At 38.3% G+C, this 26955-nt stretch overlaps 3 protein-coding genes and 1 pseudogene across 3 annotated transcripts in view; 1 reads left to right on the top strand and 3 right to left on the bottom strand.

Moving 5' to 3' along the window:
* Nucleotides 1–10232, top strand: part of LOC146628627 (uncharacterized) — a 71722-nt gene extending 61490 nt beyond the window's left edge. Inside the window, exon 7 of the mRNA XM_085359622.1 lies at nt 9093–10232. Coding sequence (XP_085215748.1) covers nt 9093–9241 — 149 coding nt within the window. The 3' untranslated portion in view covers nt 9242–10232. The remainder of the gene's footprint in view (nt 1–9092) is intronic.
* A 4565-nt stretch (nt 10233–14797) lies between these two features.
* On the bottom strand, nt 14798–16273 carry LOC146628626 (tripartite motif-containing protein 16-like). Its single transcript, XM_085357062.1, has one exon. It carries the CDS (start codon nt 16271–16273, stop codon nt 14798–14800), a length of 1476 nt encoding a protein of 491 aa, XP_085213188.1.
* Nucleotides 16274–22397: 6124 nt separating this feature from the next.
* Nucleotides 22398–22935, bottom strand: LOC146628625 (endonuclease domain-containing 1 protein-like; annotated as a pseudogene).
* Nucleotides 22936–24175: 1240 nt separating this feature from the next.
* On the bottom strand, nt 24176–25902 carry LOC146628624 (tripartite motif-containing protein 16-like). The gene has a single exon (XM_085357954.1). The coding sequence runs from the start codon at nt 25706–25708 to the stop codon at nt 24221–24223; it is 1488 nt and encodes a 495-aa protein (XP_085214080.1). The 5' UTR covers nt 25709–25902; the 3' UTR covers nt 24176–24220.
* Between the last annotated feature and the right edge of the window lie 1053 nt (nt 25903–26955).

Raw genomic sequence — 26955 nt, 5'->3', positions numbered from 1 at the left:
AATACTGTGAATGCTTTTCAAGCATTCACACTAATAACTAGAAAGTGCATTTTCTGAAGAAACTGCAGTGTGAATGCTTGAATCTGAATGTATGCACTGAAATGAATTAATTGCTGAATTTTGAGTTAAAAATATTGAATGAGATTAAAAAAAACCAAAAAAAAACCCCGAATTTAACCTGAAAACAAAGGTGCTGAACTGCTAAAAGCTGAAGGTTACACAGAAGAAGGAGTTGGAAAAAAACTGAAAATGTTTTAAATGTAAATTAGAAAACCCTAAGAAATGAGAAAACACAATTTAGAGTCAGAAAACATCTGAATGAATATTAAAAGGTCATATTCTTTGAATCACTGAATGACTCAAATGTGATCCCTCCACTTTGATCCACACAGTTTAAAAAGTTTAAATGCCTGAGCTTTGAAAGACAAGATGTTGGAAAAAGAACAACGATGGCGACGTTTTGAGGGTAAAATGATGGCTTTAACACTGTGGACACAGCAGCAGTTGAAAGAGAAGTGTTTAAGATGAATCTTGGCAGAGTGAGAGAGAGAGCTCGTTAAGCAGGCAGGTGTGAGCCTGGTTGCTATAGTGACCGCACCCAATGGCTCCATACACACGGACACAGACATGCACCTCACTTTTGCTGCTTAAAATGAACAGAAAAGTCAGGCCGAAACAAATCGTTCCCAAATGAAAAGTAAAAGTCGTATTGACAAAATTCTTTCACCGTGAGCGACAGCAGCTTCTAGTCTACCTAATTCTCAGTTTTCATGTCTGTGGAGTTTATTATATGGACGTGGTGACAGTGGAAAGACACCATGCTCTTCTGATTTTCAAACGAACCTTCTGAGCCATTTTAACATTAGAGTCTATGGAAGAGTTGGAGGGAGGAGGCTGTGCATTGGTGACATTTATGAAAAAACCATAACACCTAGTACAATAGTAAACACATTGGATGAAAGAGGACAGCCATGGCTACGTTTTGAGGGTAAAATCATACCTGTAGAGCAAACGCTGCGGACACAGCAGCAGTTTTAAAAAAGATTTTAAGATTAATTTTTTTGCTCCTCTCACTCTAGCAGTTGAGCTGCCTCACTCTAGCCCCAACATTCCGTCCCATACACACCCATTATAAACTCTGAAACGGGTGAAAAAACATCATGAAACTTAAACTGGAACTGAAGAAAAAGTATAATAGATATTGAAAAGATAAATACAAGTTGAATAGTTGAATGTCTTGTCTTCGTTTTAAAGTTTGAATGGTGGCTCTATGTCAATGTATGTGGAAGTAGTAAGAGTTTAAAAATGAGTAAGTTGAATGAGAATTTGAAGGGTCTCCCCATTGAAATACATGGGAAATTTTTGTTGAATAAAGTTGAATAAAATTAAAAATATAAATGTTAAAAATGAGAAAAATAGAAGCAGTCATGTCCAAAATAATAGGAATCTAACGATGTTTGAATGGTTTTTCTAAGTTGAACGGTTTTGAAGGAGTAGGCTTTCAAAAAACGTACGGAATAAGAAAATATAATAATAAAGATTAGAAGAACAATACTGTGAATGCTTTTCAAGCATTCACACTAACTAGAAAGTGCATTTTCTGAAGAAACTGCAGTGTGAATGCTTGAATCTGAATGTATGCACTGAAATGAATTAATTGCTGAATTCTAAGTTAAAAATGTTGAATGAGATGAAAAATACAGAAATTTGTACCCGGAAAAAAAAAGTGCTGAACTGCTAAAAGCTGAAAACCACACAGAAGAAGTTGGAAAATAGCTGAAAATGTTTTAAATGTAAATGAGAAAAATCTAAGAAATGAGAAAAGTAATTTAGACTAAAAACAAAAAAGAAAACATCTGAATGAATATTAAAAGGTCATATTCTTTGAATCACTGAATGACTCAAATGTGATCCCTCCACTTTGATCCACACAGTTTAAAAAGTTTAAATGCCTGAGCTTTGAAAGATACGGTTTTGGAAAGAGAACAATAATGGCGACAATTTGAGGGTAAAATGATGGCTGTAACACTGTGGACACAGCAGCAGTTGAAAGAGAAGTGCTTAAGATGAATCTTGGTACAGTGGCAGGCAGAGCTCGTTAAGCAGGCAGGTGTGAGCCTGGTTGCTATAGTGACCGCACCCAATGGCTCCATACACACGTACACAGACATGCGCCTCACTTTTGCTGCTTAAAATGAACAGAAAAGTCAGGCCGAAACAAATCGTTCCCAAATGAAAAGTAAAAGTCGTATTGACAAAATTCTTTCACCGTGAGTGACAGCAATGTCTAGTCTACTGAATTCTCAGTTTTCATGCCTGTGGAGTTTATTATATGGACGTGGTGACAGTGGAAAGACACCATGCTCTTCTGATTTTCAAACGAACCTTCTGAGCCATTTTAACGTTAGAGTCTATGGAAGAGTTGGAGGGAGGAGGCTGTGCATTGGTGACATTTACGAAAGAACCATAACACCTAGGACAATAGTAAACACATTGGATGAAAGAGGACAGCGATGGCTACGTTTTGAGGGTAAAATCATACCTGTAGAGCAAACGCTGCGGACACAGCAGCAGTTTTAAAAAAGATTTTAAGATTAATTTTTTTGCTCCTCTCACTCTAGCAGTTGAGCTGTCTCACTCTAGCCCCAACATTCCGTCCCATACACACCCATTATAAACTTTGAAACGGGTGAAAAAACATCATGAAACTTAAACTGGAACTGAAGAAAAAGTATAATAGATATTGAAAAGATAAATACAAGTTGAATAGTTGAATGTCTTGTCTTCGTTTTAAAGTTTGAATGGTGGCTCTATGTCAATGTATGTGGAAGTAGATACAGTTTAAAGAGGAGGAAGTTGAATGAGAATTTGAAGGGTCTCCCCATTGAAATACATTATAAATTTTTGTTGAAAAAAGTTGAATAAAATTAAAAATATAAATGTTAAAAATGAGAAAAATAGAAGCAATGTTGTCCAAAAGAATAGGAATCTAACGGTGTTTGAATGGTTTTTCTAAGTTGAACGGTTTTGAAGGAGTAGGCTTTCAAAAAACGTACGGAAAAATAATAAAATATAATAATAATAAAGATTAGAAGAACAATACTGTGAATGCTTTTCAAGCATTCACACTAATAACTAGAAAAATTTGCATTTCCTGCGAAAATGCAGTGTGGATGCTTAAAGCTGAAGCTGTATGCAAAAAGTAGCTGAAAAAGCTGAAAAGTTGCAGAAATTGTAAAAACTTTGCAGAAGCAAAAGAAGTTTGCTAAAATGGAATAACTTAGCAGAACTGCAATATCTTAGAGGAAACATAATACTTGGCAGAAATACAATAGCATAGCAGAATTTAGCAGAAATATTGTAACTTACCAGAAACATGATAACTTCTCAAAAATACAAGAATTTAGGAGAAATAGTATAAGATAACAGAAAGAATATATTTAGCCAAAAATACTTAAACATTACAGAAACACTATGATTTAGAAAAATAGTACAACAGAGCAGAAATATTGTGATTTACCAGAGACACTGTGATGAACTATGAATATTGTAATTTTAAATTGAGACTATGTTTTAGCACAAATATTATAATTTGGCAGAAATACTATAATTTAGCAGAAATACTATATTAAGCACAAATCCTATAAAAAGCAGAAATGGTATGATTAAGCACAAATACTACATTTAGTAGAAATACTTTGTTTTAGCACAAATCCCATAAAAAGCAGAAATACTGTACTATGATTTAGTAGAAAAACTATAATTAATCAGAAATACTAAATTTAGCAGAAATACTATATTAAGCACAAATACTATGAAAAGCAGAAATAGTATGATTAAGCATAAATACTACATTTAGCAGAAATACTATATTAAGCACAAATCCTATAAAAGCAGAAATAGTATATTAAGCACAAATCTTATAAAATAGCAGAAATAGTATATTAAGCACAATAGTAATAAGTTAAACAGAAAAATTGGAAAAGCAAAATGGACAGCTGAAAAAATGCTGAACATGCTGAGGGTCCCTCAAATATACTTGTTAAATGACAAAAATCTGCAAAAAAATTTATTACAGCCACACAATCAGAAATATGTACACATGAGGAAACACACATGCACAGAGAGACCCACACACAAGATCCAATTCAGTCAACCAGTCTAAATATATTGAATTTAAATCTTAGAATGAGATCATCCCATTAAAAGCCTTTCTCTCTCTCTCTCTCTCTGTCACACACACACACACACACACACACACACACACACACACACACACACACACACACACACACAGGGAGAGAGAAGTAAGTTTCTAGGTCAGCCTGGGAGTTGGTGAATTTGAATCCACCAATCAGAGAGGCTGTGCACTTTTCCCCACCAAAACAGGTGCATCTGTTTACACACGCAGCAGCACAGAGAGGCACAGGATTTTTGCAGTCTAATGTCTCAGTCCTCACAGAGGATTGGCTGCCTGGGGACCTGGCAGAAATATATAGAAATACTATTATTAAGCATAAATACTACATTTAGTAGAAATACTATGTTTTAGCACAAATACTATAAAAAGAAGAAAAACTATAATTTAGCAGAAATACTATATTAAGCACAAATCCTATGAAAAGCAGAAATACTATAATTTAGAACAAATAGTATAAAAAGCAGAAATACTATATTAGGTACAAATCCTATAAAAAGCAGAAATACTATATTAGGCACAAATCCTATAAAAAGCAGAAATACTATATTAGGCACAAATAGTATAAAAAGCAGAAATACTATAATTTAGCAGAAATACTATATTATGCACAAATCTTATGAAAAGCAGAAATAGTATGATTTAGCAGAAATACTGTATTTAGCACAAGTACCGAAAAGTACCAGAAATACTATGATTTAGCAGAATAGTAATAACTTACAAAATTACAAATATGGAGGCATATTGAAACACAAATGCACAGAGGGACACACAAACACAGGCTCTAATCCAGTCAACCAGTCTAACTATATTCAATTTAAATCCTACAATGACATGCTGCCAAATAAGGGCAGGGTCCTCTCTCTCCCACTAAACACACACACACACACACACACACACACACACACACACACACACACACACACACACACACACACACACAGGGAGAGAGCTGCCGAATTTAAATCCACCAATCAGAGTGGCTGTTTACGTTTTTCCGCCAAAACAGGTGCATCTTTTTACACACGCAGCAGCACAGAGAGGCACAGGATTATTGCAGCCTATTTCTCATAGTGAGGACTCCCCTCAAACAAATGACCATAATTTCCTAACCGTAGGGGCTAGAGCGGTCATTCTTACACTGTTTTGTTCAGAAGAGATGGGGGAATCTTCCAGTGTTAACAATTTATCATTAAAATGTGAATTTTTAGAGATATATGACATGGATGACTTGTTGACTTAGAAGCCACGAATTCCCCAATATGCAAATATGAATGCCTGAGACCACATATATGATTGGCTGGCTGGGAAGCCGTGCAGGCCCTGATTTGTGGATTTGAATTCCTCAGCCCTCAGATATGATTGGCTGGCTTAGAAGCCATGAAGGCCCCAATATGCAAATTTGAATGCCTCAGGACACATATATGATTGGCTGGGAAGCCGTGCAGGCCCTGATTTGAAAATTTGAATTTCTCAGTCCTCACAGAGGATTGGCTGCCTGGGGACCTGGCAGAAATATATAGAAATACTATGATTAAGCATAAATACTACATTTAGTAGAAATACTATGTTTTAGCACAAATACTATAAAAAGCAGAAATACTATAATTTAGCAGAAATACTATATTAAGCACAAATCCTATAAAAAGCAGAAATAGGATGATTAAGCATAAACACTACATTTAGTAGAAATACTATGTTTGAGCAAAAATCCTATAAAAAGCAGAAATACTATATTAGGCACAAATCCCATAAAAAGCAGAAATAGTATGATTAAGCATAAATACTACATTTAGTAGAAATACTATGTTTTAGCACAAATAGTATAAAAAGCAGAAATATTGTAATTTAGCAGAAATACTATATTAGGCACAAATCTTATAAAATAGCAGAAATAGTATTATTTAGCACAATAGTAATAAGTTAAACAGAAAAATTGGAAAAGCAAAATGGACAGCTGAAAAAATGCTGAACATGCTGAGGGTCCCTCAAATATACTTGCTAAATGAAAAAATCAGCAAAAAAATGCACAGGGAGAGAGAAGTAAGTTTCTAGGTCAGCCTGGGAGCTGCTGAATTTGAATCCACCAATCAGAGAGCCTGTGTACTTTTTCCCGCCAAAACATGTGCCTCTTTTTACACACGCAGCACAGAGAGGCACAGGATTATTGCAGCCTATTTCTCATAGTGAGGACTCCCCTCAAACAAATGACCATAATTTCCTAACCGTAGGGGCTAGAGCGGTCATTCTTACACCGTTTTGTTCAGAAGAGATGGGGGAATCTTCCAGTGTTAACAATTTATCATTAAAATGTGAATTTTTAGAGATATATGACATGGATGACTTGTTGACTTAGAAGCCACGAATTCCCCAATATGCAAATATGAATGCCTGAGACCACATATATGATTGGCTGGCTGGGAAGCCGTGCAGGCCCTGATTTGTGGATTTGAATTCCTCAGCCCTCAGATATGATTGGCTGGCTTAGAAGCCATGAAGGCCCCAATATGCAAATTTGAATGCCTCAGGACACATATATGATTGGCTGGGAAGCCGTGCAGGCCCTGATTTGAAAATTTGAATTTCTCAGTCCTCACAGAGGATTGGCTGCCTGGGGACCTGGCAGAAATATATAGAAATACTATGATTAAGCATAAATACTACATTTAGTAGAAATACTATGTTTTAGCACAAATACTATAAAAAGCAGAAATACTATAATTTAGCAGAAATACTATATTAAGCACAAATCCTATAAAAAGCAGAAATAGGATGATTAAGCATAAACACTACATTTAGTAGAAATACTATGTTTGAGCAAAAATCCTATAAAAAGCAGAAATACTATATTAGGCACAAATCCCATAAAAAGCAGAAATAGTATGATTAAGCATAAATACTACATTTAGTAGAAATACTATGTTTTAGCACAAATAGTATAAAAAGCAGAAATATTGTAATTTAGCAGAAATACTATATTAGGCACAAATCTTATAAAATAGCAGAAATAGTATTATTTAGCACAATAGTAATAAGTTAAACAGAAAAATTGGAAAAGCAAAATGGACAGCTGAAAAAATGCTGAACATGCTGAGGGTCCCTCAAATATACTTGTTAAATGAAAAAATCAGCAAAAAAATGCACAGGGAGAGAGAAGTAAGTTTCTAGGTCAGCCTGGGAGCTGCTGAATTTGAATCCACCAATCAGAGAGCCTGTGTACTTTTTCCCGCCAAAACATGTGCCTCTTTTTACACACGCAGCACAGAGAGGCACAGGATTATTGCAGCCTATTTCTCATAGTGAGGACTCCCCTCAAACAAATGACCATAATTTCCAAACCGTAGGGGCTAGAGCGGTCATTCTTACACCGTTTTGTTCAGAAGAGATGGGGGAATCTTCCAGTGTTTACAATTTATCATTAAAATATGAATTATTAAAGATATTTGACTTGTAATGCACCATAACTGAGTAGAGCGAAGCAAAAACTGCCTTGACTTGCCCTCAAACAACGCTTTCTAACTCGAAATCTATTTGGAGTATCGATATCATTCTTTCACCGTAAGAGACAGCAGGCTTTGGTGAACAATCATGGAAATTTTCAGGTCTCTGTGGAAATCCAACAAAAAGTTATGACGAGAGAAAAAAGTGGTTCATTTCCACAGTTTGAAATCTGAAGAAATCTGAGCGAAGGACGAATTTCCTACCCTCAAACAAGTCCAACTCATTTCAGAACGGTAATAGGTGAGAAAGAAATTCTTGAATTGTGAGCGTCAGGGGTGTCTGAAGATATTCGGGGACAAGCCTCATGTCTTAACTTTGCTTCGTTAAGGAGATATGACGATTCGAATATGCCTCTCATTACAGAAATCCAGCGGTGATTTTGAACAAGCTCTCCATTCACTTTATATGGAGAGTTTTCTGAACTTGTGTTAGTCTGAGGAGATTTGCAAAAATTCTATAAATCCCACAACAATGATGGTGACATTTTCTGAAAGCCAGCAAAAATACCTACATTTTGATGTATAATTTGTGGAAGTTGAGTGAAAATTGAGCAAGTAGCAGGAAGTTGTTCGGACATGAAGTGAAAATTGCAAAACCTTCAGTGGCACACTGGAAGCCAAGAGCATAGCAACCATAACAACACATGTATTTTGTGAAAAATCACAATTTTGCAACTCAAAACTTTAAGAGGCATAAAAGTAAAACAGTAAAAGATTTGAAAAAGCTGAATCATACCTGAATAGCCAAATAATTTGTGAACATTTTAAAATTTGAATGGTTGTTCTAGGTGAAAATATGAGGAAGTAGTTAAGTTTCAAAAACAGGCAAAATTTAGCAGAATTGCAGAAGTTTCCCATTCATTTCAATGGGACAAATTAAAGGAAAAAAGCTTAATATTTTAAAAAGTATAATAGTTAAAAATAGCAAAAATCGTAGCAGGAATTAGCAAAAATAGCTGAATAGTTTAAAGTTTGAACGGTGAAAATAGCACAAAAATTGTGGAAGTAGTTAAACGGCGAAAAGTGTACGGAAGCAACTAGAATAAAGTATAAAGAATAAAGAGAAACAGGAACTCAATAGTGTGGATGCTTAAAGCATCCACACAATAAAGATTAGAAGAACAATACTGTGAATGCTTTTCAAGCATTCACACTAATAATAAAGATTACAACAACAATACTGTGAATGCTTTTCAAGCATTCACACTAATAAAATAGAATAAAGATTAGAAGAACAATACTGTGAATGCTTTTCAAGCATTCACACTAATAAACTTGTGTCACAAGAATCATCAGTTTATTCAGTGAACAGAGGCAGAGAGGAGTTCAGTTAATTTAATGTCCAGCCTTGGCCGACCTAACCACTAGCTGCCCTGCTTGTTTTCTCTCTGCAGTTGTGCTGTTGGTCGTGGCGTGCATCCTTTTCGTGTCCAGATTCTTCACGGTGCTCTGGAGGAACAAGTGGCGCCCCCTCCACTCCCCGGGCTCAGCACGGCTAATGGTGTCACCCCTCGACGGCAGGACGTTCAGAGTCCTTTCTTAAACGAAACTCGTGCCTCCCCAGACCCACTGAGTTACATGTTCACACCACCTCCACAGTCATGTTTGAAGGTAGATCTAAATGTTAAACAGAGTTTATCTGTCAGCATGGGGAACAAATGTATTTCTTCAGTAGAAGAAAGAGTCTGCACGGGAAGGCAGGAAACCCACAAATCTTTTCTATCTGTTCTTCAGCTGTACTGAAGAAAATAGAAAATAGAAATACCGTCTTTAAAATACTTTAAATTCTTTTAAAAACTACTACAACTATTTAATACACTGCTTAATTTTATCTTAATGTACTTTATTCATGTATTTCAGTGTTCCCCACTCACACACTTTAGTTTGCAGGTTTATTAGTGGTTCCCACAGTATATTTGGCAGCTCATTTTTGATTTCTCTTTTGTTTTAGTTTTTTATCCATCTGAGACAAGTTCACACTCCATGACTTCATGATCTCTGTGCTCTTATTTTGAAAGTTCGATCACTGCTAAATAGGGATGGGTATGGTATTGCACCGGTTCTGACATAAACGGTAGTAACCAGACCGAAAAGCAGCGCACATTTTGGTGCTTTTTTTTTTTTTCCTGAAATGTCATACATCTGTTTGTCCTGACAGATTCTGGTCCTGAAATCAGGATGAGAAACTCCAACTCCAGCTTCTTGGACTGCAGATAGTTGATGTTAGCTGGGTATCATGAACCTTTTTTTTTTTTTTTTTTTTAAATTTAAAATAAATAAATAAGATTGTAGTCATACCAGAATGCCAAAACACCCGGCCATACTAAATGTGTGTGGGGAAAAACTTCATTGCATTAGATTCATGTTTTATATTCTAAGACTGTTTGTTATTTGCTTTTGTACATGTATATCAATGCTGTGGCACTAAACCTCACTGTACAGTATGATGACGTTTGACAGTGGAACTTGACTAACTCTTCCTGAAGCACTTACAGTTTTGTTGACCTTGAACGTTGAAATAAATAAATGAATGCAGCCTCTCTTGTCTCCTGACTCTTTCAGTGCATGTAGAATCAGGCTCAGCAGGGCTTTATGTTCTTTGTGTTCGGCTGCTCCTGTCTGATCCGCTCAGCTTGATCCACATGCGTTTTCCTTGGTGCTTAGAATGTTTTTCACTATTAACACATCCACATTTGATTCATACACTCGGGTCTGTGAGTACAGTCTGTTTCTGATTGGCTGCGCTGTGATCCCAATGAGGCCCTGATTTAGTGGGCGGAGGTTAAGATTTAAGATACTAAGTGAATCTTTCCAACAACGCTCCGTCTCCTGGTAACTCCTGTGTTATTATGTTGTCTGGCTGATATTGTATGGTAAGACTTACCATACAATATCAGCCAGACAACACTTACCAGGTAAGTGTATTGCTGGTTTAGTTGGTGTAACCTTCTGTTTCTCATGAGGAAAGAAAACCATGTTGTTTTTAATTCCAGCGTAAAGTTTTTACAAATACTTGAACCAGCTCGACTGACTCTGCATGTGTGCAACATGTCTGGTTCAGTCCCTGTGGGTGGCATCTCTGCCAATCTCTCATAAGGGATTTCCTGTGTTATGTACTTTGGCAGTAGCCACAGCCATTGTCACATCCTCCAATTATTAAAAAGGTTGGAGATAAAATGCCTCTCCACCAGCCTTTCCTGAAGTTGTCTTCCAAAACCTGATTTTGAAGTCCCCCCCCCTTCTTCAGAACAAAGCCACTTTCACAGCACACACTTCTGCCCCACACAGGCTGAGCAGCTGTGGAGTTCTTTGAATGCAGCTCCTATATTCGTTAGTCTGCGTTCAAATATCAAGCAGAATATTGTGATTGCCTCAACCTAAACCCATGTGTATGAAGGGAATACAGAGCTGAGGAATAATTCATTCAAACCAGTTAACAACAACTGCCATCTCAATGGCAAAGACCCCAAAACTATTAGAGAGAGACCTCCAATGCTCAGACTATAATGTTAACAGGAAAAGGAAGAATTCCTTTTTAACAGGAAGAGGCCTCCTTGGCATCAGGATCAGGGAGGTGCTGCCACCTGCTGGAAGTGGTTCAGGTTTGAAGGGAAAAGAAAAGAGAAAACAGGAGCTTTAACCACACCAACCCTGACTGTAAGCTTTCACACACATGAAAAAACAAAAAAACAAAACATTGATGTTGACATTATACATTTAAATGTTGATCGTGTAAACTCCGTTTTTAAACTGTGTCACCTCTCTGTGGTATGTTCGATGCTCACCTCTTCTTCAGCTTTCCTGCTCTTTTGGTATCTCGTCAATCTGCTGCAGTCTGGAGATGTGAACCCAGTGTGGGAACTAAAACTGTCACCATTATACAACATACCAGCTTGCATATGACTGCTTCATTGACATCATGGCTTTATACAGCTGCTTCAAATAAAGACAAAATAAGAGGTTTGACAAAGTTGAAGAAGTCAAACTTCACTGATTGCTTATTTTACATCATTCTGTGAAATACAGACTAACACACCTGACTTCAACCTTTAGGTCGTGGACAGTGTCTGACATTTATATTATTTTCCTATAAATTATTGTAAATAATTTTAAAAAGGTCTGTTTATCGAGTGACAGGAGCAGGGCACGAAAAGTGGGTTCACTGTGAGACAAGGAGTTGTAGGACATGAGTGTGCTTGTTTGATACAGTGACTCATCAGTCTGTGAGGACCTGTGATTCATGCTTGCAGACAATACAGTTGTTTCGTCGTTACTTTAATGAGGCTAAATCTGTTTGGGCTTGTGGCAGCCAAGCTGAAGAAGATGAGAGTTTATAGCATGAAGTTACATAAATGTGTTCGTCCCACGACCTCTGACTGCAGGAGCTCGCTGTTGTTCCTGATGCTGATCTAAAGCTGGAATGATGTGTGTTTGCTCCGGTACAACATGGCAGTAAGAGACAAGGAAATAACAGTTAACTAAAAGATTTTAAAGATTAGTATTATACAAGGTTATAGAAATTTGGTTTGTTAAATTTTTTTTGTGTTGATTTAATTTCTTGATTTATCATTGATTTCTTTTCAAACTGTTATACAACTTATTTATCAATGCTATTTATTTTCTTGGTTAAGGATTTGATTATTTCTATGGGGGTAAGGGATAGGATAAGTATAAGCCATAAGGCTTCAGCCTATTCCTTTTTCGGTTACTGTTTGAGTACTTTTATGTAAAATTATAATCTGTTGTTGTTGTTGACTGAAATAAAAATTTCAATTCAATTCAAAAGTGGATGTGAAAAAATAAAATAAAATAAAAATAGAGAAAAGATCCTTAGTTCTGGTATTTGTTAATTTGGTGAGACGTTAATGTCTAACGGACTGCGAGACAATTGCTTTCTAAAAGTTCTGTTTGTTTTGTAATATCTATACTTGCTTGCCCCTGTGTGACACCCAAACTCAGGCCAGTCACCCTCCAGTGTCAGCTCTTGGTTAAGTGTGGGACAGTTTTAGTGATAAATAAATCCAGATCACACAGACAAACACTGATTTGGATTTTTAACTCCAAAGGAAAAGCTCAGAATCAGACATTACAGATTACAATATTACTGCCCGTTGAGACTGGATAGAAACACACTGACTGACTGACTGACTTTCCATGTTTTGATACATGAAAGGTTTTGGTTGCTTAACATTATTATTTATTTTTAGTGTATTGTGTATATCATTTAATCTGGCAGACTTCAGCATTATCCAGTTTATTTTTAAAGCCCTGCTAATAATGCAACTTAATCTGTAAACAAGTTAAAGATTTCCTAGTGTATGTACACTCACCTACAACTTTTTTAGGCACACCTGATCAACTGCTCATTAATGCAAATATCTACCACATGGCAGCAACTCAATGTATTTAGGCATCTAGACATAGTCAAGGAAGCCTCCTGAAACTCAAACCGAGCATCAGAATGGGGATGAAAGGTGTTTGAAGTGACTTTGAACATGTCTGTTGGTTCCAGACGAGCTGATTTGATCTCATAGGGTTTTCCAGGATTTGCAGAGAATGATGCTGTCAGCTAAGAACAGGAAACTACCGTTCACACAGGCTCACTGAAACTGAACAGCGCATCTGTAACCGGAAGGTCGCCGGTTTGATCCCCGGGCTCTTTGTCCTGGTCGTTGTTACCTTGGGCAAGGCACTTTACCCTACCCTTTACCCTATCGGCCCCTCTGGATGGTGCGATATGGCAGCCTTGCTTCTGTCAGTCTGCCCCAGGGCAGCCTCCACCAGTGTGTGAATGTGAGAGTGAATGAATAGTGGTATTGTAAAGCGCTTTGGGTGCCTTGAAAAGCGCTATATAAATCCAATCCATTATTATCCATCCTGCCTTGTATCCACAGCTCTGGCTGCAGGTGATGGTGTGGGAAATATTTTCTTGGCACATTTTTTTATGAACTGAGCATCATTTAAATATCACAGCCTACCTGAGTATTGTTGCTGCCCATCTCCATCCCAGTATGGCCACACTGCACCCACCGTTTGATGATTGCTTCCACCAAGATAACGCGCCATGTCAAAAAAACTCAAACTAGTTTCTCAAACATGGCATTGAACTGACTGCACTCACATGGCCTCCACAGGCACCAGATCTCAGACCTTTATGATGTGGTAAAAGGGAGATTCACATCAGAGTTGTGCAGCTGACAAATCTGAAACAACTCTGTGACACCATCATGCCAATCTGGACCAAAATCTCTGAAGCATGGTTCCAGCACAGCGCTGGACAAATGGAAAAAACTTGATTGAAACTGGAAACTAAATAATTTTGAGTAAAATCAGCAAACACTGTATCAGGTAGGAAAGAAAAACACGCTCCAAAGGTCCTGGTCATTTTCTCTCATTTACTGGATTATATGATAAATACGTCTCATAAATTTCTAGATGTTTTAGAAACACTGCCTTTGTTAACGATTTGCTAGACAATAAAACACTGGCCATACGAGACAATCAAATAAAAGTTATTTAAACTAAAACACTGTTTTGAAGCACTTTACCTTACTCTCCATGGATGAAATATTCCCAATAAAAACATCAGCAGACAAGAAGCTGTTATGGCGTCACATGACATTAAGTTTTAATTTTGAGATGTTTTACAATCAAATCTGTTACACATACAATATAGAAATGAATTGAATATTTCCATGAAATATCATTGTTTTGTTTAATAAACATTCTGATAAATAAATTGTGAAAATAAACCCAAAAACTTGACACAATCAGAAAGATAAATTTTCAGTTTCTATTTAGTCAGTTATTGCAAACAATATCAGAAGTCTGTCACAAATCAAGAAAAGATTTAAAAATAATATTTATTATCTTTAGAGAAATGAAGATTTCAATAAAAACTGAGTTTTTATTGTATAAAATGTCTGTGCTATCTTCTAACAATGAACTGATGAACAATCACTTGTCTGTTTTTCCTAGGCCACTTCTTATAATAAAAAGTATAAAACAAAGACATTTTACCTTCAAGTGAGTATCTTGATTTATGGAGCTTCTTTACTTTTTGTTGCATAAGATAACGATTTTATGACTTTTATCATTTTTAACTTAAAATCTCACAGATTTCAGCGCTACCGCCGTATACACCGAGCCCAACCAGGAGTGGGCACCTAGTCTGGACTCTGTGGAGGAGAGTCATGGTTCGAGTGCTTTCAGAGACGCTGTAGAAGGACAGATAAGTGTAATGATTAAAATGATTCAGGAACACTCCAATTCTTGAGGACTGTGGACCTTTAATGAAAGTGCTTCTGCCTGAATTTCTGAATGTATAACCGCCACTGAAACACTCCAGCGCCCATGAACTGTTATTGTTTCCAAAAGCACTCTCTCTTCCTGATCTGCTTACACTGCTGTCAGCTAATGCTATAAAGACATCGTCCCCGCTCCACTCCACCTCCCAGTAACAAGGTCCTGTGAAACTCTCTCTGCTCAACACCTGAGGCCAGTCAGTGAATCTGTCAGTGTGATCATAGCGCCTGATTGTCTGAGTATATTTTGCTTTTAAGCCAGGCCCAAGCACAACACGCTGGTGTGCTGTGTTTGGGTTAAATGTGATTTCACATTTATATTTTAGGAATTCAGCTCTGGTCTTGGGCTCTGTCTCTGACAGTGAAACATCCCCCTGAGTTTCTTTCACAGCAGTTATGGTCCATTCAACATTGTCCTGCAGTTTCTCTCTGGTCTCTGACACAGCTGCTGCCACATCCTCGGTGTAGCTCTCAGGATGAATATTGATGCTGGCTGAGTCTGGAGCTTCACTGAGACGTGACAGCAAGGTGTAGTTGTGTAGAAACTGGGTGGGGTCCTCTGTGTGAGAGAGCTGCTCCAGCTCAGCTTTTCTCCTCCTCAGCTCAGAGATCTCCTGCTGCAGGACCTTCAAGCTTTTCTCTTTCTCTTTAATTTTCCTCTCGATGTCCATCTCTCTCTCTTTGAGCTCTCTCTGCTTCTCGCTCATTTCTGCTGCAGTTGAAACTGTGTCGTGGCCTTTATGTTCATCCATGGAGCACAGATAACAGATACACTGCTGATCAGTGCGGCAGAAGATCTTCATCACCTCATTGTGGCGAGGGCACATGATCTCCTGGAGCTTCTGGGAGGGGTCCACCAGCTTGTGTTTCTTTAATGCTGCTACTTCATAGTGAGGCTGGAGGTGCTGCTCACAGTAAGAGACCAGACACTGCAGACAGGACTTGACAGCTTTCAGCTTTGTCTCAGTGCAGAAATCACAGCTCACATCTTCATGTTCAGCATGACAGAGATCAGCTTTAGCAGCTTGGAGTCCAGTCTTCTTTGTTTCCTCCACTAAATCTGCTATCACGGTGTTTCTCACCGGTGTGAAGGTCTGTCTGCACTGAGGACAGCTGTGGGTTTCCTTCTGATCCTCTTCATCCCAGTAGCTTTTAATACACTTCATACAGTAGCTGTGTCCACAGGGAATAGTCACCGGATCCTTCAGGAGATCCAAACAGATCGAACAGCTGAGTTTGTCTCGGTTCACCTGGTTTACTCGCTGCGCCATTTTCGGGATGATAAATGTAACTCAGCTCGTTGTCCCCTCACCTCTCCAACTCGTTTCAAACACTCGACGTCGGTTGGAAGAACACAGGAAAGCTTTATTCATTAATTCTGCGAGGATAATAAGCAGGTCAAACTGGAAAAGTTTGTCTCTCTGGAAATCTGAAAAGTTAGCTTAAGTAATCCAGACCAGTCTGTCTCTTAAAGCAACAGCACACAATTAACACAAAGGTACCGAGGAGGCGCAAAAAGGTTAGAAAGTTCCTCCTCCTCTTTTTGTGAGCGTGAAGAAGGAGATCAAAATATGTTAAAAGGTACCCCGGCTGTTAAGACATGTTTGCGCTAAAATATGCACTGTGCTTTTAATAATATATATGTGGTATTAAAATACGGCAAAATGTTTTCCTTTCAAGCACATTTTATATAAAACCAATTACCAGTAGGTCACCATTGTTATTTACTTCTCAATGCACTTTGGGCAGTGACGTCATACGGTTGCACCGCATCGAGTTCACAGTTAGCAGCGCCCTGGAAATGGCTTCTGTTCAACCTTTCCAGTTTGAACCAGAGCAAACCGAGAGCGAGGATGAAGATAGTCAACCAGTACTTATTTTAGATGAAGATGAAAACAGTCCGTCACACGAGGACGCGAGAGTGAGGGAAAACTACTAGTGTCTATGCGGCTACTGAGAGCGTTTGTTGTAAAGAGCTCAATTTTATGGCAGCATCTATCCATGGTATCGCATAACCGCACGATAAATACATTAATAGAATTCGAATTTTTATTATACAGTGAAATTATGATATTGTTATTTTTACAGATTCTCCATGCAACACAGTGCACCAAAACTTTGAAGTCGTATGTCTTAATCCAGATGTTCTTTGGTATAGTGCTGGTCTACCAAGTCATAACCAGGTCACTAGGCAAGTTAATTAATACCGTTGCTACACTATAAAAAACAGGCTAGCTGAATGAAAGCCCCTATGACAACCAATACATGTCATTGTCCCAGAATTCATTGTGTGGGAAAAACATGGCCGCTCCCACGGCTCCAAAATAGTTTTAAACAACAAAGATTTAATGAATAACAAAAAATTGTAGATATTCTCAAGTATGTTTTTATGTAGTGGAGATAATTCGTAACATATTTAGAGTAACTTGGTAATTACTTCCTTTTAAAGGAACTAATTACGAAATGTCGGTATCTTGATTGATCTTCATTTTGATTAAACAGAGATGAATTTCTGCATCAGCCTGAATCCATGAGCCACACTGCTTTAATCTGTAAACACAGTGAACAAGTTTCGGCCTTAATATCCATAAAAAAAAATCCAGTAATTTAATTAAAGTGAATTCTTTTCATCATGTCAAGAAAATCTGGTATGGTGACGGACCTGAACAACACATAAAGCCAGTCCAGGTGTCCTGGGATGGAGTTAAATTCCTGTATTATCTGAATTATTGTGTCCCCTGGTTGTGTTACTGTGGATAAAACTACACAGCACAACTTACTTCAGTCATCTCTGGCTGCAACATTAAACTGACATACACATCAATGCTCTCATTTCCTGTCCTAAACGTCTGTGGATCATGTTGAAGATATCAACAGAAATATTGTAGTATTGCTGAGCAGTGCTTTTTTCTAATAGCACTTTGTACTACAAGATGGTGCAACCTCATTTTAAACCAGACATCACAACATGCTCACTGGTGAAATTCTGCCCTCTTGTGGTGAAAGATAAGTTAATTTCTACCAAAAAATGATCATAAAAGTAACTTTAAATGAACAGGAAAAATACAACATTCAGAAAAAATATCAAATTGTTATTATAAGTACATCTCTGCATAACATTGTAGCTTTATGAACATTAAAGAAAACAAAAAAGAAATATAGATTACACACAAAAAAAAGAATAACTTTATTGATATTGTATTTTTAGTCTGTAACTGAAAAGATTTAAAGTGCATGTAGTCACAGTGAAGCCAAGCGCTACATACACTGGTCATATTTCCCCGTTTTAGCTTTCGGGAGACTTTTGTTTGTCTCATTAACTCTGTCTCTCTCCTCCTTTCTCTTTGGCACTGTTAAATATTTTTCATTTTTTCTTCAAGCTTTGTTTTCTGCACTTCATTTCTCCTGCTCTGTGCTGTGCGTGCACATGCTTGGAGCAACAAAAAAAAAACCCCAAAACAACAAAACCCTGCCACCTACTGTAGTGGATGTGCAATTACAGTTTATTCTAGTACGGCAAAAAAAGAATCTTCCTCGCCCCCCGGCATCGGGCCACACTATTTGAGAGGGACTGCTCTGGGGTCTTTACCTGACAGTACAGCAAGGCTTGAGGTGGTTATTGTGATTTGGAGCTATATAAATAATATTGAATTGAATTCAAATAAAGAGTAGAAAAACTAAACAAAATTTAAAAAAGTAAATATTTTCAATATTTTATCTATTACTCAGTTGTCTTAATGAGTTTGGTAGTGATAGTGTTAAACTGTCAAAAGCATGTTTAATACATAAATTAATCAAATCTTGTTTTGCCTTTAAAGTTCTATGCCATGGAATAAAGTCCTCTATGTTTTACAGTGGATTTGAGTTAAACATGCATACATCTACAGTGTTTTTATTCTGCTAACAACAAAATTACCTAGTAGATGAATATGTCGGACAATAAATTTTGTCATCTTAATGTTAAGATTTATAGCTCAGACAGAGCTGATCAATGGGGAATTGACAAAAGGCATTAAAGTCCTGTTCAGAGCTCTAGATGAATGTGAAGTTGAAACGTGCTCGCTCCCACAGAGGAGAAACTGTTGTGTTAAGGTTGTAACCATGAAGAAAGTGGTGGCCTGTCGGTGCAGTGGATCACATCTGGACTGTGTAAAAGGTGTATTTCCCTGACCTTGACTGGATTTCATTTGGCATTTAACTTTCATTGCAGCTCTGAGCGCTTTGCAAAAACACAAAAAGACATTTTCTTTTTTGCACCCCTCCTCTTCAGGGACTTCACTGGCTCCCTGTGAAATTCCAAACAGTATACAAGCTTCTTCTGTTCAGCTGTACTGAGTGTGAGTGTGAATGAGGTGATGCTGCCCATTCTAACCACCTGAGGTCTGTCTGTTCACCTTCAAGGCCCTTTATAAGCGTGCTCCTCCTGACCTGTTAAGCACTGCCTCTTCTGCCCGCTCACTTCGAGCCTCTTCTTCTATCCAACTTGTTGTGCCTTGTTTTGGCCTCAGCACCATGGGAAGCAGAGCTTTCAGTTGCTCTGCTCCCAGGCTGGGGAACTCTCTACCGCCAGATATAAGAAACACTGGTTCTCTCCCCCAGTTTAAATCTCAACTCAAAACCCATCTGTTCAATGCTGCATATTCACTGTGAACCGATTGTTTATTTTATCTCGTGTTTTTTAAATTATTGTTCTCTGTACTCCATTATTAAGTGTCCTTGGGTGTCTTGAAAGGCATTTTTAAATAAAATCTTTTTTATATGAAGCAGTAATTGAGAAACTAAGGAGCTTTAATGTGAGAAAAAAAATCCACTATTGTTAAATAGTAACCAGCATCATAATTCTGTGTTTCTTAGTGATGTCATGAGAATCCAAACTAGGAACACTGCCAATGCAGTAAAGTTTTATTGTCATGTACAGATAAACAGTGTAGCCACATTTACCCGTAATGAAACTCGTGCTCCTCAGCTTTACATGAACATGTAGAAGTATGCAGTTATATTAAAGAAGATAACAATAATAATAATAAAATCATAAAGTATTAAATATTAAGAGAATTTAAGACAATTGTTTAATATTTACAGTTTCGTTTTTTTCGGGGGGTTTTACAGTTGTGCAAAAACCTGTGCAGTGAGGATTTAAAGTGATTTAAAGTGGCAGTGTGTAGAGTCCAGTAGTTGTAGTGAGTGTGTAATGGTGTGTATAGAATGTAAACAGTTCCAAAGCCTGATGGCTTGTGAGTAGAAACTGTCTCTGTGTCTGCTAGTGCTGTCCATATTGATCCTGCATGGCTGGCAGTTCAGTCCTGGTGATGCCCTAGGATCTCACAGGGGGTGTGATCTCACCACCCTGTGCAAAGCTTTGCGGTCCAGAGCGTTACATCTGCCATACCTGGTTGTGATGCAGCCAGTAAGAATACTTTTAATGGTGCATCGGTGGAAGTTTGTAAGTATTCTGGAGTTCATGCTGAATCTTCTCAGGCGCCGCAAGACGAAGAGCTGCTGTCTTGCTGCTTTTGTGTGACCAACGCAGATGGTCGCTGATGTTGATGCCCAGGAATCTGAAGCAGCTGACTCTCTCCACCTCTGCTCCATCGATGTGGATGGGGGTGCGGCCTCCTATCTGCAGTCTCTTGTAATCCACGATGAGCTCCTTGTTTTTGCTGACGTTAAGCAGCAGGTTGCTATCGCAGCACCATGATGTCAGGGTTCTCACCTCTGCCCTGTATGCCATCACATCTTCTTCACAATGCAGCTGATGATGGTGGTGTCATCTGCAAATGTGATGATGGTGTTGGAGCTGTGTGTTGCTTTACAGTCATGGGTGAACAGGGCTGAGCACACATCCCTGTGGGCCACCTGTGCTGAGTGTGGATGAGGTGATGCTGCCGATCCTAACCACCTGAGGTCTGTCTGTCAGGAAGTCCAGGATCCAGCTGCACAGGGAGGAGCTGATGTTCAGATCATGGAGTTTCATTCTGGATGATATGATGGTGTTGAAGGCGGAGCTATAGTCTATGAACAGCATCCGCACATATGTGTTTTTCTGGTCCAGGTGGCAGAGGGGAGTGTGAAGTGCAATTTCTATTGCATCGTTTGTACATCTGTTTGGCATGTAGGCAAACTGGAGCGGATCAAGTGAGGCAGGGAGTAAGGATGTGATGTGAAGAAGGTGTTCAGCTCCATCAGGTAGAGAAGCAGTTACCTCCCTCAATCTGACGCTGTTTCCCCTTGTAATCTGTGATGGTCTTCAAACCACTCACATGTTCCTGGTGTATAACACAAAATCACTCCTTGCTGTCCCCATGTCGAGACTGAAACACTGGGGGGGACTGAGCTTTTGCTGTTGTTCTGTTCCTTTCTTGAAGAAAGATTAAAAGAAATTGGTTCAAGAGACTTTTAAATGATCTGTTTTGTGCCCATTTTAATGAATCAGTTCTTTTGGCCACTTAGGATCCCATGTGAACATGTGTGACCAACACTTACACATGTGCTTAACAATCATTAATAATCTTCGACTGCTTTTTCATTGCACAAAGATCCTTCACTCAACATAATGTCAAATGTTCAGTGCTTCTGTTTCACAGTAGAATATTTAGATTATTTCAACATGAAGGAAATAAAGACATAAAAAGAGCTTTGTTCATCAGCTGACTATGAACTAACAATCTTACATCTTATTTTCAATTTCACATTTTTTAAAACTCTGATGTAATGCATAATCTCAGTCTTTCAGGTTTTTTCTTCTTTACATCAGACTTTTCATGCTGACAGTTTCTATTTAATAGTTTCTACATTTTTCTGTTTCAGGTCTCTTTACTGTTTCTTTGTGTTGTACGCTAAGGTTAGAGCAGTAAAGCTAACAATAAAGCATACAGGCACAGTGATGTGATTAGCAGTTACTATTTTGTGTCTGCGTGCCTCAAACAGCCAGCCAGGTTGTAGATTATATTCATTCCTGAACAGGAATGACCTTTAGACATCTATGGATGTAAGTATCATCATCTCATTAAATTATCCTTTTGAATATTTGTTGAGTATGAATATAATATGAAAAATATGATAAAATATTATACTATGTGAAAATAAAGGAAATAGGCACCTATTTAGAAATGGATTATTTAATACAGCCCTGCCAGAACAAAGCCAAGTTTTTATGAACTCAGCTGTGCGATGTTGGTGAAACTCGATGTCAGACTCAGACATGTAATTTTAGTTTTAGTTTCTCGTTTGTGTGCACAAATAGTGTTCGGGTTAATGATGAAAATTTCTTGTTATGTTTCTAAAATGTAATCGGTTTTAACTTAAAGATAAAAACATTACAATTGACAACTGAATTTCATTTCATTTATTGGGATTTATCTTGACACATTTCAGTGGCAAGTATTTGATTTTTGTTCAGCCAAATGAGAAAAAGACGTCCTCCTTACATTTATTTTTAAAGAGACTAATTTCAGGCATCTTTACACTTTGTTTCAAGATGTTCTCAGGTTTTCAGGGACATCTTCCTGACAGCATAGCCATCATTGGTATTTTTTTCCATGATTCCGTCTGTACTGCAGCACTTGTGATTAGCTGTGGCACTGAACGTTGGGCAGCAGTAAGCAGTCCAAAAGTACTCAGGAACAGTCACCCTGTTATTGATCTTGGGTTCATCTTTCTCATAAGGCATGACTCCAGTGATAACATACATTTTTGGCATGCAGACATTAAACCTTTCTAACATCTTCTCGTCCTGTAGACTCCAGGGGCCATTATTGAACTTTTCCATTTGAGGAACAATATTTGTCAGGGTGAATGTAGCCTCTTTGTCTTCTTCTGTCTGTTGGTGACCACTGGGGGCGAGGTGGCCTCTGGTATAACCAGAGTGTTTATAGTCTTCATTGACTGCCTGGCTGTTCTTCACATTTTGGTCAGGATGTTTTTGGTACTCCATTCCTGTGTTGACTTTGTCTGATACCAGCTGAATGACAACAAAGACAGACTTTTTATTTCTTTAGAAGCTACAAAGATTATTTATCATTCTTCATGTTGCGTGAGCAAATTGTCCTTCACTGCAGGTTTGTGGGGATGTGTAACATTGAGAGCATACTGTTGGGCTTAGTTGTGTAATATTTAAATGTGAGCAAGCCAATCAAATCCTAAATGCCTTTTTTAATCATCATTTTATTAAAGATCATCTTATTTTGTGTATTTTTTCTTCTTTATCATGTCCTGTTATTTATTCATTTATATTTGGGTTGTTTCAGTTATAGTTATATAGTTCATTATATGTTATTACATTATATTACATTACACATCATTGTAAGATGTGGTCTAAGGCAGGACAGAGAGGTCAGGATTTGTAGAAGGTTCTTAGTCCCTCAAATCAATCGTGTCATCCTTCTGCTGACCTGTCAGTAAAATCAACCAAACACAAGGTTAGCGTGAACACACTGTTAGCTTTAATATTTCCTGCTGTAGACTAACCTATGAAGAAATGTAATGGGAAGCCTCCACACTGCAATATTTAGTAGAAGACTGGTCCAAATGTCAGTTTATCACAGCAAAATCCACCACCAGTGCCAGATAAACTGATGGGATCTCGTGGGACTTTAAACACAACCATCTCCAGGATTTACAGAGAATGATGCTGTCAGCTAAGAACAGGAAACTATTCACGCTCACTGAAAATAGAGCATGAATAGTTTCACGAGACAATCAAATAAAAGTTATTTAAACTAAAATACTGCTTTGAAACAATTTACCTCACGCTCCATGGATGAAATATCCCCCCCAAAACATAATCCACACTAAACAACATCAGCAGACAGGAAGCTGTTTTGGCATCACATGACATTAAGTTTTATTTTTGAGATGTTTTACAATCAAATCTGTTACACATACAATATAGAAATGAATTGAATATTGAAATGAAATGCAAACAAAAATATCCAGGAATTTTGTGATCATCTTCAATTATCAGAAGTCTGTCACAAATCAGAAAAGATTTAAAAATATGCTTTAGTATGTTTAGAGAAATGAAGCTTTATTGTACAAAATGTGCTATTTTCTAAGATTGAACTGATGAATTATCATTTGCCAGTTTTTACTAATCCACAACTTAGAACATGAAAATGTATAAAACAAAGACATTTTACCTTCAAATAAGTGAGTATCTTGTTTATGAAGCTTCTTCACTTTTTGTTGCATAAGATAATGATTTTATGAATTTTATCGTTTTAACATAAAAGCTCACAGATTTCAGCGCTACCACCGTATACACCGAGCCCAACCAGGAGTGGGCACGTAGTCTGGACTCTGAGGAGGAGAGTCATGGTTCGAGTGCTTTCAGAGACGCTGTAGAAGGACAGATAAGCGTAAAAATGATTCAGGAACACTCCAATTCTCGAGGACTGTGGACCTTTAATGAAAGTGCTTCTGCCTGAATTTCTGAATGTATAACCGCCACTGAAACACTCCAATGCCCATGAACTGTTATTGTTTCCAAAAGCACTCTCTCTTCCTGATCTGCTTACACTGCTGTCAGCTAATGCTATAAAGACATCGTCCCCGCTCCACTCCACCTCCCAGTAACAAGGTCCTGTGAAACTCTCTCTGCTCAACACCTGAGGCCAGTCAGTGAATCTGTCAGTGTGATCATAGCGCCTGATTGTCTGAGTATGACTATATTTTGCTTTTAAGCCAGGCCCAAGCACAACACGCTGGTGTGCTGTGTTTGGGTTAAATGTGATTTCACATTTATATTTTAGGAATTCAGCTCTGGTCTTGGGCTCTGACTCAAAGTTTGAAACATTACCCTGAGTTTCTTTCACAGCAGTTATGGTCCATTCAACATTGTCCTGCAGTTTCTCTCTGGTCTCTGACACAGCTGCTGCCACATCCTCGGTGTAGCTCTCAGGATGAATATTGATGCTGGCTGAGTCTGGAGCTTCACTGAGACATGACAGCAAGGTGTAGTTGTGTAGAAACTGGGTGGGGTCCTCTGTGTGAGAGAGCTGCTCCAGCTCAGCTTTTCTCCTCCTCAGCTCAGAGATCTCCTGCTGCAGGACCTTCAAGCTTTTCTCTTTCTCTTTAATTTTCTTCTCGATGTCCATCTCTCTCTCTTTGAGCTCTCTCTGCTTCTCGCTCATTTCTGCTGCAGTTGAAACTGTGTCGTGGCCTTTATGTTCATCCATGGAGCACAGATAACAGATACACTGCTGATCAGTGCGGCAGAAGATCTTCATCACCTCATTGTGGCGAGGGCACATGATCTCCTGGAGCTTCTGGGAGGGGTCCACCAGCTTGTGTTTCTTTAATGCTGCTACTTCATAGTGAGGCTGGAGGTGCTGCTCACAGTAAGAGACCAGACACTGCAGACAGGACTTGACAGCTTTCAGCTTTGTCTCAGTGCAGAAATCACAGCTCACATCTTCATGTTCAGCATGACAGAGATCAGCTTTAGCAGCTTGGAGTCCAGTCTTCTTTGTTTCCTCCACTAAATCTGCTATCACGGTGTTTCTCACCAGAGCAGGCCTCGGTGTGAAGGTCTGTCTGCACTGAGGACAGCTGTGGGTTTCCTTCTGATCCTCTTCATCCCAGTAGCTTTTAACACAGTTCATACAGTAGCTGTGTCCACAGGGAATAGTCACCGGATCCTTCAGGAGATCCAAACAGATCGAGCAGCAGAGTTTGTCTCGGTTTACCTGGTTTTCTTGCTGCGCCATTTCCGGAATTTAGCTCGTTGTTGCCTCAATAATCCAACTCATTTCAAACACTCGATGTCGGTTGGAAGAACACAGGAAAGCTTTATTCCTTTATTCTGCGAGGATAATAAGCAGGTCAAACTCACAAGTCTTCTTGCTGGATGATATAAAACTGGAGAAGTTTGACTGTCTGGAAATCTGAAAGTTAGCTTAAGTAATCCAGCGAGGGTTGGTCTCTTAAAGCAACAGTACGTGGTTAAAGGCACAAAGGCACAAAGGCACAAAGGCCTTTTTACGCCGAGGAAGCGCTAAGTTCCTCCTCTTTATGTGAGCATGAAGAAGGTACAGAAGTACGGAAGCGTAGAGCTGCCACCCAGGCAAAAGAAAAATACAAGTGTATCACGTTGTAACGTGAAAAGTTTATTGTTCTAACAAGATACTTTTCACGTTTGAATAACATAATATCACGTTATTACAATATACATAATTATCACGTTCATACAATATAAATATTATATTGTGCGAACGTGATAATTACATTGTTTGAACAAAAAAGTTTTCACGTTATAACATATCTTTTATTGTTCGAGCATGATATATTGCCGTAAAACATCGTGAAGTGGGTGACAGTGCAGATCAGAGTGTGAGAAAATGGCTCGTTTATTGGAATTAATTAAGTTCTATTTTATGCTTGGATTGAGGCATGGGGAGATTTGGCTGTTATTGGGCAGTTTGGACAGTATTGTGATAAGCATGCGGACACTTAGAAGAAACCTAAAACGCATGGGACTGTACAGGAGAAAGAATGAGTCCGATTGAGGTGGCAGGATTTCTTATTGATCAACTGGAGGAACACGGGAGGCTCCATGGATACAAACTACACCACATTCAGGCAGGTTATGTTGTCACGCAGAGTACTGTGAGACATTTACTGAAATATCTTGGCCCTTACGGTGTTGAGCAACGACGCAGAAATCGCCTAATGCGATGTATGTAACACGTATGTAAATCCTGGACCAAATTTTATGTGGCATATTGACTCCTATGAAAAACTGAAGCCTTTTGGAATCTGTATAAATGGAGCTATTGATGGCCTAATCAAGAGTTATGATTTGGCTTCATGCCTATTCAACAAACAATGATCCCAAGGTCATTGCTGGCTATTTCATAGCAGAAGTTGAAAAGAGGATGGGAACACCTGCTAGGATTCGCTCTGATTTGGGAACAGAAAATGTCATAATGGCGGAGATGCAACGATTCTTGCGATG

The sequence above is a fragment of the Diplotaxodon limnothrissa genome, linkage group LG7 (assembly GCF_057381915.1).
Source record: "Diplotaxodon limnothrissa isolate DT_005_m linkage group LG7, D_limnothrissa_male_GT1.1, whole genome shotgun sequence".
In the NCBI taxonomy this organism is placed as follows: Eukaryota; Metazoa; Chordata; class Actinopteri; order Cichliformes; family Cichlidae; genus Diplotaxodon; species Diplotaxodon limnothrissa.
This window is presented reverse-complemented; position numbering and strand designations above follow the sequence as displayed.